The sequence below is a fragment of the Haemaphysalis longicornis genome, unplaced genomic scaffold, assembly GCF_048455015.1.
Source record: "Haemaphysalis longicornis isolate Haplotype H1 unplaced genomic scaffold, Haemaphysalis longicornis Haplotype H1 scaffold_4, whole genome shotgun sequence".
In the NCBI taxonomy this organism is placed as follows: domain Eukaryota; kingdom Metazoa; phylum Arthropoda; class Arachnida; order Ixodida; family Ixodidae; genus Haemaphysalis; species Haemaphysalis longicornis.
In genome coordinates this window covers 87837126-87851566 of record NW_027526361.1, presented here as the reverse complement: position 1 = coordinate 87851566, position 14441 = coordinate 87837126, and the positions used below count along the sequence as shown (strand labels likewise).

The following is a 14441-nucleotide window of genomic DNA, read 5'->3' as shown; positions in this document are numbered from 1 at the left end:
CTAACGGTTGCTTCCCGCAAGAAGATTCTGTGTGCGGGGATGCACCCTTTACAGGCCGCTTGCTTCTTTGTTCTGGCGTTTTTTCAGTGAAGGATGTGACGTCACTCAAATCTTGGTGTATCCAGGAATAACACACTTTCGTACTAAAAAGAATGCTTACCCCTGCTTACGCGTCGATAACCAATTTTAGGATTTTCTGTGATATCGCGGTACATGGAAATACGAACAACGCACCGCGTGCCTTTCAGTACATGCTGCGCATCCTGGCGACGAGCCGAGTATGCGCAGTGCGAACAAGTTACGAGAGTTCGCGTTTAACCTTGATATTGAAATACCATCGTTCCGCGTGTGAGAATTTTGGTTTGTCTTCCCGCCGGGATCGGCGCCCGGTCATGCGAGTGTTATCAACCTTCGTCGGTGCAATGAGTGAAAACGGCGCACACAGATATATGCCTTTGTTATTTTATTTCGTGCCGAGCGCTCAAAAGACGATGGAAAGACAGCAATCTTTCCATACCAATGTTGGTCACTAACTCTCGCAACTTGTTCCTACTGCGCATACGCAGCCCGTCGCCTGCATGCGCCACGTATACTGAAAGCCACGCACTTCTTGTTCGTATTTCGATGTATCACGATAGTAAATGCATTGTTCTATCAAACTCAGCCTCACCGGTGGCGGGCTTAAATGAACGAAATTAAACTTAGGCTCAGAGCAAGCCCATGACCGGAGCACTCAACACTTGCGTGGCAGACACTGAAAATGTTTGAGTCGCGGTGGGTATGCAAGGCTATCTATTGTCTTGAGACATACTACAAAACTGTAGTAGATGATCGGTAGTGGTGCAGTATTAAGAGGGTAGGATTAATTTAATAAAAGTTGAAGTTGTTTTTTTATAGAAGTCTTGCATCAGGTAGTTTTGTATTAGCGGTTATAATTAGGAGGAGCCGCTACCTACCTGGTTCTGCTGTTCCTGTCGTGGCTGTAAAAAAGCAGGACACCAAATGAGTAAGGACACACCTGAAAGCTTTATCCGTAAATGTTGGTTGAAAGTTTGCTTAAGAAATTAGCCTGAAGATGGCGCGAATGACCTCTATTGTAGAGCCGAAGCTTCAACGATGCCCACCCAGATTGGAGCGACTCAAGCCAATTGACAAGGTCGGCTTCGCAGCGTGTGCGCAACGAGTTTTAAAGGAAACCGATAACATTTTCAGAGTTTACGTTAACTGCGCGGGAATATCTGCTCCTTTCGTTGCAAATGCCGTCAAAAGACGACAGTCTTTATCGGCTTTTGCGAAGTAAATGCCTCTCTTCGCTTTCCCGCTCACCTCTCAAGTTGTTCCTCTTGCGTCGCGCTCCTCCCAAGGTAAAGACGCCAAAGGTTTGCTTAAATCATTTTAAATTTCCCGCGTTCCACTGCTCCAAACCGGGTGACTCGATGCGAACGCTGCCGTACGGCAAAGACGCGCGTTAATCGAGGCACCCTACTTCAACGTTTATAGAACCGCGTTTCCCTACTCCACGTGCGTTGCAAGCAGAACGTGGAACCGATCTAGTGGAGCCTTGCGTAACTGCTGCCAGTTGATTTCTTAAAATGGCGCCAGAAGCTACAGTGGCGCGGAAGACAGCAGGCGACGGCGGAGTGAATTCTTTTTCTGCAGTTGATGAAGTATTTAATTTCGCAAAAGTCAAGCATGCTTGATTTTTTTATAAAGGAACACTGCAAATATCACTTCTGTATTGATTTGTTGCCTCATATTTGCGTAATGTCTTGATCTTCTTCAACAATGTTGACAAGTATGAACATTACACCGGACATAGACGGGTAGATTTAGCTGTGACTATATAAGACTATTGCGCAGGCATTGTTTTGCTTTGGCCGGGTGGCTGAATCGAGTCACAGACAGACAGACGGACAGACAGACATACAGACAGACAGACCAAAATTTCTGGGTTTAATTAAGTAGCCCAAGAAAGACTATCGTCTTTAAAAGACGATTGGCTGTCAATGGCACGCATTGTAACTCGAATCCATAGCAGCCTTATACTTCGCCGCGTTGCAAGCCGTATATGCAAGCGGAGTTGGCAGCAAACGATTATGTTGGCGTGGTTCAGTCTGAATGGGTATTTGGTTGTTATTCAAAGGATTTCAGGTAAATTTCATCGGTCCTTTTGATTAGTACATAAATAAAATTCATTTAGAACTTAAAAGAGCGGGATCATGGGGAATGTTGTGTCTGACCTTAGTCTGCGCATTCCGGCCGTGTGAAGAAGGTTCGGCCAGTTTCAGCCAGTTGCAAATTTCATAAAATTTTATTTTGAATAAAGGGCCTGGTATCGAAATCCTCGCCTCCTTTAACTTTTAGCAGAGAGTCTGAATGTAAAATTTGCTCTTCGGTAAACACATTGCCCTACCATTTGCTGCGGTGGCGAATTTCGCTATTTTATACAGTGCACATTTGCAGCACGGTAGCGGGGTTTGTTGTTAAAAAGTTTAATAAATCCAATTGCTGCGCTTTTGGGGTGGGGGCTTTTCTGTCCCAGTTCTCTTAGAGGTACTTTTGTTAACCCGTAGGCAAGGCCTGGCGCCAACTACGGAATGCACTTCACTCCCGGAATAAGCTTCCAGAAACATGTTTGAAGCCATGACTGCATTCATAAGAAGTGAACGTGCGGTGAATCCCTCAAACTGGTTCACTCACTTCCTCAGACTTTGACAAATTCACTGGCGTGTGTTAAAGGGCCAATCAACACAAAGTACAACTTTAATTTGAAAGCACTAAGCTTCAGTACTTCAGTGAGGTCCATTCCAGCCGCGCAAAACGTTTTTCGGTAAGAAAACTCACGCAGTATAGAAACACTTTCAAATTTTGCGCGACAGTGAATAGTTATGTGCAGGAGGGACACCATGGGCACCGGCGCTAAAAAAGGTGTACAGCGTGCAGCTGCACATTAGTATTTTATTTATTTATTTATTTATTATACCTGAAAAACCCCAGGGCGGGGTGTTACATGAGGGGTGGGCATTTCATACTGGGTTTCCTCGATGTGCGTTTTGAAAAGTATGGGGCTAGAGTGGCGCACGACGTGGGACGGAAGGTCATTCCAATCCTTCGCTGTCTGAACAAAGAATGACCGAAGGTGAGCAGTTGTACGGGCATGCGCAGGGTAAACTGGGTTGTTGTGGTTCGTGCGGCAAGATATGCGATGCGCGGGCATGATAACAGATGCGTCGGACAGTCAGTGAAAAAATTTATGAAAAAGAGCTAATCAAGCGGCTTTGCGTCGGCGTTCAAGGTTGGGAAGATGGGCTTTGATCTTAAGTTAGTAACGCTTGAGTGGCGCGAGTAATCTGAATATATAAACCTAGACGCTCTATTTTGGACAGATTCTAATGTTTTCGATAGATTAGATTGGTGGGGATCCCACACGGCGCAAGCGTATTCAAGGTCGGTGGCCGCCAATCGCACAAAGAAGATTCTCTGACGTCATAGAAAAGTTGCCGGAAAGTGCCCGGAGAGTCGCCACTGCTTCCCAGGTTTTCTTTAATTTTTTTCCGGAGTTTCCGATGAAACTGGTATCATTGTTATCGGTAGGAAACAGTTTTTTAATGAACCATAGTGATATTTTGTCTTCGTGTCCCCTTTAAGATTTTGTCGGACGGCGACGAAAAAAAAATATTGTGGCGCGGTCGAACCAGTAATTGTGCACTATCCGGACTCCGATTCTGTGAGATCGCCTATAAATGTAGCCGGAATTACAACAGAAACGCCATCTTATCAGCGCTACTCAGCCTGGACAACGAGGAAATCAGGTATATTTAGTTAAGTGCGCGAAGACGTTTGCTTACCAGGGTCCTCCCTTGACTATTGTGTTACTGCAAACATGCATAAAAGCAAATAAAACAGTCAATGATTGATTGACTGATTGATTGATCGATTAGTTTATTGATTGATTGATTGATTGATTGATTGATTGATTGATTGATTGATTGATTGATTGATTGATTGATTGATTGATTGATTGATTGATTGATTGATTGATTGATTGATTGATTGATTGATTGATTGATCGGAGGGTTAACGCGCCAATGCTTCACAGCCGATGAGGCGCGCCGTGGTGGTGTGCTTGGGATTAATGTTGACGACCTGGGGATCTTTAACGTGCGCTAAAATCTCGAAAACACCGACGTTTTTGCTCTTCGCCTCCATCAGAAAGTTAATAATAACCAGTAAGTCAATGTATAACAGTAATGGTTGAAGGACAAACTTCTTTTAGGTTTTATGACTCCATAAACCAAGAGATCTGTTATAATTTATTACCAAAACTTGCTTCTTACGCAGTCAGCTTTCCGGCTAGACGCCGCTCCCCTCCCCCCCCCCCCCCCCCCCCCCCCCCCCGCGCCAGGAACAATTGCAACCTTACAGATACCCTTTTCTGCTTCTTGCCTAATTTTTAAACATAAACCTGCAGTGTAAACACGGTTAATGTATAATACGGATCCCCGGTCTAACAGTCGACACCGCAATATTAAACAGTCGCCAACCAGTTGCGGCGTAGAGCTTGTCATAAGTTTTGGTACTATTCACGACTATAGGCTTGGTGTTACATTTGTGCCAAAATTTCAAATATTCACTTGAATACCTGCACGCATTGGCAGCGCACGTTTTTCGGGTAGTGACAGTATGAAATAGTCTAACACCTTCTTTCAAATCAGTTTGCTTGTATTTGAACGGCAGTTTATCGAGGAATACTTATAACAATTCCAAAAATACTGGCGTGACATGCGCATAAAATCGAACCCTGAAGACATCGAAGGCACCGCAGTTGATTGGTCACATCAAATATTCGTATTCAGGGTCAACAACTAGCTTTATTTATATTGATATTGAATGATCCGCTTATTTTCCTAATGTAACAAGAAAAGAATCGCCTTACAAGCGATTTCTGGATGCAACGGTAACCCGTAAATAATGGAAACGAATCAGTCGGTACTAACAGCTGAGTGATGAAGAGATGATTAGAACGAACTGCCGTTCAAACTGCATCACAGGTCAAAACCTCGTGCAGTTAAAAAGAAAAAAGGACACGCAAATGCGACGATGGTAATTTCCCCCACCTGTGTGCTGTTTTCGCTCATTGTGCGGTTACTATTTTAGGTATCACAAGACTTTTGTGCGTGAGCGGTTAAGAACTGCTTTGTCCAAAGTTTGAAAATATGCAGGGAAGGCGGTATTTACCGGAGGGAAGCAAACTATTGCTTAGCGAGCACTTTAAAAATATCCTCCTGACGAGAAAAGTGACCACAGATAAGAACACAATAATTTTCAGTGTGTTGATGACCCATTCTCATCAAGTCCATGGAAGGGTGTCAATATTCGTTATTGCTGGCTTTTGGCTTCATTGGTAATTATACTTGCATGTCGAGGTTTCGCGACTCTCGAGGCGATTCGGAGCACAATGGCTACAACGGCTGTTCACTTCGCAGATTGAATTAAATAGTGGAGTATTTTAAATCCAGCGGAGTGTGTGCTTACCGGGTTTAACAGCCGGATCATCCATGCCAGCTAGAAAAGAAAAAGAGGGAAACACAAAATTGTGATACTGGCTATTAGATCTGCTTCGTATGAAGCTTGTGCCACTGGTGCAAAATCCGGCATCGATCAACACCAAACATAAGTAGTAGGTATTAAAATTAGGCGACATTCGCAAATATTTCGCAATATTTCTGAGCACACATTCTTCCATTCTTCTAGAGAGCCCGCTTAGTGTTATTCAAAATTAAGTATTTCATGAAACGAGATAATATTGTCAAGGGAAAAAATGCATTTTCCCCCCTCATAAGTATAGATCATGTACGTGCATGTGCAAGATCTGGAATTTCACCCTCGAAAATTCTACCCTAAATTGTAAATATGTCAATAAAGCAGCGTTTTCTGGTTTCTGGAAACGGTATTTAGACTGTGAGGTTGTGCTGAGGTTCCGCTGCTGAGTACGAGGACGCGGGTTTGATTACCAGCCGTGGCACCCGCTTTTCTGATCTAGGTGAAAATTAAAAACTCCCGTGTGTACGAGGTTAAGGCGCATGTTAAAGATCCCCAGGTGGTCCAAATTAATCTGGAGCCCTCCACTGCGGTGCGCCTCATCCCCTGCGTTGCGTCGGCGCGTTAAACCCTACAATCATCGCCATCATCATCATCTCTGAGGTTCTCTAAAAATCCCTCTGGTTTTTAACATCTCTTTCATGAACAAAGAACACAAGTGGATGATTGCGTCTGAACTGAATTAATCCACGAACACCCCCTTAAAACTGGCGGTCACCATGAACTTGAGGGCATGCATATGTGTAGACTCACTAAATGATTGTAGGGTTTAACGCGCCTACGCAAAGCAGGCGCTGCGACGCGCCATAGTGGAGGGCTCCGGATTAATTTCGACCACCTTGGGTTCCTTATCGTGTGCAGAAATATCGAACACACGGGCATTGTAGCTTTTCGCCTCCCATCTATAGCCTAACTGACATTAAAGGGACCCTGCAACATTTTTTAACTCATTTTGAAATCTCAAATGATTGCCAACGCAGTCAACCAACACACCTGTGCTTAGATCGGGGGGTCGCAAAGTACCTCGGCAAAAAGAAGTATTGCTCTATGCCCATCACATAATTTATAAGCGTGCTCACAAGACTTTTTTTTTCTCTTTCCTCGTCTTGGGGATCTTTGACAGCTCGAATTACGTCAACACAGAAACTTTAGCGGCTAATAGGAGCCTTTCCTCCAATTGCAGCATAAAGCATGTCGGTGTTGCAGCAATGAACGCGTTCGACAGCCACTTCAAAAAGAAAGCCAGAAAAGAAAAGCAGATACAGAACGCATATCTGCTGCTCCGAGCAAATCACGCGGCGGCCCTCCGTGCTCGCCATAACTGTAGCCTTTCCAGTGCTTATACACATGCAAAGGAAGAAGTGAAAGCGTTTATGGAAAGTGCAGTTTTGCAGGGCAGGGTCTAAATTCTTGACCATGTAGAAAACTTGATGGATTGATTGTAGGGTTTAACGTGCCGACGCAGGCGATGAGGCACGCCATAGTGGAGGGCCTCCTGGGGATCTTTAACGTGCGCCCAAATCTCGTACACACAGGCGTTTTTGATTTTCGACTCCACCAGAATAGCGGATGCCGCGGCCGGCAATCGAACCCGCGTCCTCGCGCTCAGCAGCACAACGCCTTAGCTACTGAGCCACCGCGGCGGATATATAAAACTTCCGAACAAGTGTTTGGAAATGCGGTGCTTAATTTGTAATAACTTCCGCTTCGGTTAAAATATTCGTGAAACAAAAACTTTGCTTTTTTTTAATAAGATTTAATTTCCATCTGTGCTTTCTGGATTTAGCCCTGTCTTTCTTGTGACTTTGCAAAGGTAATTCGTAGTCGTAATAAACGGGAGCCCATTTTCTTTCTTTGCCTTAAACTTGCTCGTGTAGTCAGGTAGTAACGCGTCTCACCGTAACGCAGGATTAGGGAAATATAATACAAAGCATACACTGACCAAACATGAGGCATCCTGAATATTCGAGGCCATCTAGTGCTTACTAACATATTTCATAGCTGTAGTAGATGGCCGGTAAGCGTGCTGTACTAAGGGTGCGCGGTTGGTTTAAGTTACAGTGACTGAGTGAGCAGGTGTTTTTCCTACGTTTACTTAATAAATGCATTTACATACCAGGCTCAGCTGTGGCTTCCTTCGTAGCTTTAAAATCCCACAACACCAAATCAGAAAGACAAGTTCCTGAATGCTTTATCCTTAAATTAAGCTTATAACTATATTAAAGCAATACGCTTAAAATCTTGTTGAACTGCCTCAATCTTGAAGCTCTTGCTTCAATGTTCAGGGTGAACTCCGGCTATGCAAGCGCAGCCACTCTTTAAATAGGGTCAGAGCGCTTTAATAATGCACGTTTATTGTGTAGAAGCCCGCGATAAAAACCTGGTCTATCGAAGGTAAGCACTGGTTGTCAATGACTTGGCAGAACAGCGGCGCACTGGTCCAATCCTTCAAAGTCTGCGACGTTGGCAGTAAACGATTATGGTGCTGCGCTCCCGGCAGAGTGTATTTAGATGCGGAGCATCTCGTTCTCGGGGCTCTGTCCCTCCCTCCCTTGTCGTCCGCCGTCCGCACTCTACTGCGCATGCGCGTCTCTTCAGCCCCGTCAACGTTTGGGCTGACGTCAGCGCAGTCCACTATATATTGAAAGAAATTGTTAGGCGGCACCCGGTTTCGATCCCACGACTCTGGCCGCAGCGGGAGGTACGTGGCGCTCTTCCCACTGCGCTACAAACCGACACGGGAGCATGCGCTACGAACGCGACTTGTGTCCTTCACTCATTCAAACTACGTCAAGAAGCTACTGATACAACGAAGGCACGCGAAGCTGAACGTCAACGGAAACGACGAACTGAAAACTAATGGGAACTTCCGTCGACCCCATGGCTGCTTCGCATGCTACTCAGGGTTCCACTACGGGAAGATGGTGCAATTTTTTTACGTTGCGTATTCGTGCATTTGACTGAGATTTCTCCGGCCCCTTCGGGCAATGCGTAGTTAAAATCTGCCTCAAAATTAGAAGCCAGAGGGGCGAGGATGCTGGTCCTTACGACCCTCCGTCCTTCAGCACTCCGATTGTACGAGAAATATTTGGCCAGCCCTGGAGGAAGCGGCGGAAGCGGCTAATTTGTTCAAGATTTTTTTTCGAACAGCGGTACTAAAGAAGAGGTTCTAGTCACTTATATTTTTAAGCAACCTAATGAATGGCGAGATGCACGCTTGGTATACATTCGGAGCGAAAGAAATGAACGCGATGCAACAAGACACGGGATGGTTTCATTTCCCCGGCATCCGCGACGGCGTCGGCGAGATTGACCATTTTACGCGGTAAACATTTCTGTCCGGTTTGCAGGTTTGTCCCTACAAAGCGTCTTAAGAAATGCAATTATTCTGCTGTTGCGGCACTCTGTTTTCTTGTCGCAGTAACTTTTAATTCGCCCGTGTGCCAGGTCTGCCGTCGACTACGAGAGCTACCCTATGCAACAATAAGCTTCGAAAAATGATAACAATGCCATCGCTGCGTTCGTAAGAATAGAATGTGCAGTGAATCGGTCACTCTTGCTCACTCACTTTTTCGGACTACCTTGAAATAACTAGCGTGTGCTACAGCTTTGTCGCGAGGCCCAGCCTAAAGATAAATTGACAGTGGGAACGCTGCGCGGTGGCGCCTGCAAAGTAGCAGACCGAGGACTTGGGAGCAGTGCGGGCACGCATAATAATTTATTCCAAATGGACATAAAGAATGGACAGTTTGGATTGGGGGCAGAATACTTAACATAACATCGACACACGCAAAACATCAAACCGCGAAACCACCCCATACCAAGCTGGTTTGGAGGCCCATACTAAGCGCATCATTACAGAGGTGCTGGCCCGGAGTTTGAGCGTATTATCGCCGGGAATGCAGCAAAGTGCCTAAAGGAGCCATGAAGACAAAATACAAGTGTGGTTCATCCGAAAAATTGTCTCCTTAGAATCGTACCGATACCACTTTTAACACATTCTTCGATCAAATAAGCTATATACTTAGGAAAAAAGGGAATGGCCATGCGACCCACTAGCTCATTTCCCGCCACCGAACCTATGATGTCATACCAGGCAGCTCTACGATTGGCGGATGCCGGCGAAAGCAACCGCAGATTAGGCAGAGCTCATAAACTTCCGGAATTGAGCTATTTGCGCTTAAATTTAGGGTACATTCTTTTTAAGCAGTAAGAGTGGTGGGATAAACAGTGGAAGTTATGAAAGCACACGTAAACAGAGAAGTACCGATGTGTACCGTCGTTGGTGCTGCGCGTACTATGCTTGTTTCACCTACACAGCAGTGTGCCGCTTTCGAGTAGTCTTACACGCACTGGCCGATTGGCGTAAGCAACGTTGTCTTACGTGACCCTATTTGTCGAGGATATTCCATGTTTCACAAAACGATTACTTTCTGCAGTAACAGAAACAAGCCAGGTGCAAATACAGTCAAAAAACAAACAAATGGCAGACAACGGTCCATGTATGAGTATGGTAAAGCCATCTGGGAAAACTGACGGCAAGCAACGCTGCAGCCGAATCACGCCGTGAAAGCTCGTCCGCTTATGGCGTCATTCTTGGGGTGCCAAAAACGCACTATTTGGCGGGAAAATCTATCTTTTAATCGAAATTCATCGTTTTTTCTCAGTGAATACGGCAACATTTGCTTCCGGACAAGCGCTTGGAGCAAAATAAAACACGAAATCTTTTGAATAAAACAAACTTGTATTTTGCCCTCATGGCTCCTTTAAAGGCACGATGCATACCGTGTATCGGGTATTGCAACAATAAATGAACGTCTTTAAATCTTGTTAACACCAAACTGCTGTTTCGTTTACGGTAAAACTTTGTACGAAAAGTTTTTTAAATATGGTCTACCGTGGACTTACCGGGTTGCGCGGTTTGATCATCCGCTCCCGCTACAAATAACAAGAAAAACAGAGTGGTCAAGGTGTTTATTGTCATTTTACGACTGTTGGGATTGCGCGGTTTCGTGATTATTCTTTTCTTCGGCTCATCTCCAGAGATTTTTCTCCTGGACTTTCGGAATCCATAACGCCCCCCTGTGACTGGTCACCAGGGCGTTCGACGGCCGGTCTGAATGCCATATTTTAGCGTTTTATTTGCGTCGTGTTGGAGTACATCTATTCTTCATTAACTTACTTTTGCGAGAGGTTGCTATAAAAGACCTGGCTTGCATGGAACCTAAAGAACCTCGTGTTCTTTATCCTTTCTTAATAGACTCCTGGCATTAGGAGGGCGTTCGTTTTTCAATGGAAAAGAATGTTAAAACAATTCAGATGAATTTTTTTTTTGTTTCTCATCCTCGTAATACACCCCCTCATACGTAAATCGTCATTAAAGTTTGCTGGTGACAAGAAAAACGCTTTCAGCTGTTATAGGTATTGAACCCGAAATTTCAAGCACGCGTGCTAGAGATGCTGTGTTTGAAATTTTTATTGTAGAAGGTGTATTAAATCTAGCGCACTAATTTTTTTTATTATTTTGAAAAGTAGTGTTTTGATGGCCAGTTTCAGTATAGGCCACTTCGCTTTTGAACAACGTTCTGTTTTCTCAACACAGACAACGCGCGCACAGTTCTGTTTAAATGCAGCGCAGATCAAGAACGTGCGTGAAAACGTTGTGACTGGCTTAAACTTCTGCTCCGTTTCTTCATTCTTGAAAAAATCTTGTTAGGGCCACAGTTATTTTGAACCTATAAAGTCCTTTTGAGCGTATGATATGGCAGCAATATGCGCGTAGGTATTAAAAGTATAAAGTTGATTTCTTCAGACACGCTGTAATTTGAGTTTCAGCATCCAGGCTGCTGGGTTTCAACGTATTCTTGCAAACCTTTCTAAAAATTATGTGTGTAAAAAATTAGATGTAACGTTACATTCGCAATGATGTGGCGCCAATTTCTAAGCCGCATAAACATTACAGATTCATGCCTAGAAATGTTTCTAGTATAGTTTGCCTAGTGCAACAGTCAATTTCCAGAGGCCACAATTTTTATGCGAATATAGCAAATGATAGCGATAATTACGTTTACTACCACGCCGTGTTGCATTAGGTACGCAGGAGTGTGTTCGCGGACGGGTATGTTTGAATAAATTCTTTACCCTATCCACCTGCACAACTGCTTCGCATGTATGTCGTTGTGAAGTCGTTACTCACGCTCGCAGATTGATCGTCGCAGCCGACCACGAGTCTCTTGACTGACTTCTTTGAATCCTGGTGCACACTTGAACCAAAAGAAGTTCCCATCTTTGACGCACTTGTTCGTCCCGTTGTATGCTGCCTCCTGCTCTTTCAGCACACTTTCACACAGGTTTTCTTCCTCGATACCTGAAAGGATAGCCAGAATGACGAAATTTGAGTGATGATCTTGCATCCCTTTATTATTCATATTCCAATTCAAAATTATTTTTCTGCATCTGCATCTCGTGATGCAAAGGGTGTGTGGTAAAAAAAATGAAGGAAGCTCACACTAACTCGTGACTTGAAGGCAGCCAAGCTGTACGCAACCTTTACGACCATCACGACGGTTTAAAGGAGCCATGAAGGCACAACACAAGTTCGTGTTATTGAAAGATTTCGTGCTTTATAGTGCCCCCAGCGCTTGTCCGAATGCAAACGATGCTTTATTCACTGAGAAATTAATTAGGTTAAAATTTAGTTTTTCCCGCTAAATCATGCGTTCTCGTGATCTGCAACGACTTCACAAGGCCTTGTTTACCGTTAGTGAACCTATATGGCGCCACCATACCGTGGCAGGCCGTTTTCTGCCGTTGGTTTTGTATTTGTACTTTGGTTTTGTATTTATACGTATTTGTACTTGGCTTGTTTTGTTAATGGAGACAATCGTTTTGTGAAACATGGTGCTCGCTCGTCAATACGGTCACGTAAGGCATCGTCGCTTACGTCAATCGGCAAGTGCCGTCTGAAACAACCCCAAAGCCCCGCAGTCCTGTGCAGCTAAACCAAGCATAGTACGCGCAGTACCAACAGCAGTACGTATCTGTACTTCTGTGTTTACGTGTGCTTTCTTAACTTTCACTGTTTGTCCCACCAATCTTAGGGCTCTAAAGAATGCGCCCTAAATTTAAGCGCTAATAGCTCGTTCGGCAAGCTTATAAGCCCTGCCTAATTTGCATTTCTTTTGTCGCCCTCCGCCAATCGGCGAGCTGTCTGGTATGACATCATAGGTTCTTTTGCGCGAAATGAGTTAGTGGGTGACATGGCCATTTTCTTTTTTCCTAATTATGTAGCTTATTTGAGCGACGTTTACGCTAAAAGTGGTGTCAGTATGATTCTAACCAGGCAATCTTCTCAATAAACCAAACTTGTGTTTTCTCTTCATGGCTCCTGGCTCCTTTAATTCCACGATTGCCACATATTTGCTTCTTCTTCGCTGCCAATGCGACATGTACCCCACCATTATTGCTATAAGTGTGAGCTTCCTTCATTTTTTTGAAGTAATGATCATTGAATATCACCTCAGAGGAGTGCACGTCCCGAGCAAGTGTTGCCATGATTACGGCGAACGCTGGAGCATTTCTCGTTCCGAGCAAGTAGTGTTGCCACGATTAGGGTGAATGCTGGAGTTATTTTTACCTATCGTGGCCAATCTCCTTAAGTTGTATGCTTGGCCTTACAAGCGGGCGCCGAGGACGCTGGGCGGTCATTGCGAGGCCCACACACACCAGCGCTCGGCGTTTTCTTGGTATTTTAACTGCCCAGGAGTCGCCGCGTGGACGCGCTGGCGTTCACGCGCTCAGGTGGCACGGAATGTTCTTGGTATTTTTATATGCTGCCACAAAAGTATAACGATTTGCTAAACTGATTCGCTGTTATATGTCAACACAGGCGTGGGCGTGATTAAGACTCCACTCCGAGTACTCCCAATATTAACTGAGAACTCACCATCAACAAAGAATACTTCCTGATGACTATTCACTCTAAGTAAATTATACGCCCACTAGTTTAGGCAGGCAAAAATATAAAAACAATACAAGGAACAATCAAGATAACAATGACATAATTAGGACAAGGCGATAATATTTACAACGGATATTCCCTGTCTCTGTCTTGTAACTGACTCCCGAAAGATATTATCGGGTCTTGTGCAAAAAAAATTCAAGCGGAACATTTGGATGTACAGTCTTCTTACCTACATTGATGTTCTGTGTTTTAGCGAATGTTTCAGCAGAAAAATACAGAAGAGCACTATATTTGGGGAAGCACTATTGAACAATAATAAAACAGGCAGTTTTATCGCAATTGTATCTCAAATTTAAAAATATATAATGGGTGATCAAAGTTAATTCGACAGATTTTTTTTAAATTAGGCGCTTAGGTGTACATGAAGACCATCACTACAGTGAGGTTATGCGCAAAGGGAGACACAGAATTAGGTGATCATTATTGTTGTCGGTGGCCTAGCTAATTAACTAAAATTGAATAATAAGCTTTCTAGTGGCTGCAGTAAGCAGGCATGTTTGCATTGAAGAATTATACGCAATCATGTCTCCACGCAGTTTCATTGGGCAGAATTCTTCTAGCGTATCCTTACTCCTAGATATCGAACTGGTAAGTTTAATTGCCGTTCGCATGATTACGCATGCTAGACTGTCAGGACCGGTGCTCCCTTTTGTGACGTGCCTGCGGCGTACGGTACTTAGTTTGACCACGGGGTGGAGGGGCAGAGGCAAAAGTGATAACTGGCGTTTTTCAGTGTTGGCTGGCGTTATCGCAATCTGCAGTAGCCGAAACCGCTATCGAATCACAGAACAAAAGGGAGGAGCTTTGCGCCGGTGGA

At 44.4% G+C, this 14441-nt stretch overlaps 1 protein-coding gene across 7 annotated transcripts in view; it reads right to left on the bottom strand.

Moving 5' to 3' along the window:
- LOC144178986 (glycoprotein antigen BM86-like) overlaps positions 1-14441 on the bottom strand; it is a 77549-nt gene that overhangs the window by 4104 nt on the left and 59004 nt on the right. For 3 of the 7 annotated variants that reach the window (XM_077707142.1, XM_077707143.1, XM_077707139.1), the window contains 4 exons: positions 11798-11968; positions 10510-10539; positions 5536-5565; positions 957-980 (listed from right to left, as the gene is read on the bottom strand). In XM_077707142.1, coding sequence (XP_077563268.1) covers positions 957-980; positions 5536-5565; positions 10510-10539; positions 11798-11968 — 255 coding nt within the window. Of the gene's footprint in view, positions 1-956; positions 981-3849; positions 3876-5535; positions 5566-10509; positions 10540-11797; positions 11969-14441 lie in introns of those variants that run through there. The other 4 variants (XM_077707144.1, XM_077707141.1, XM_077707140.1 and 1 more) reach the window with 4 other exon arrangements.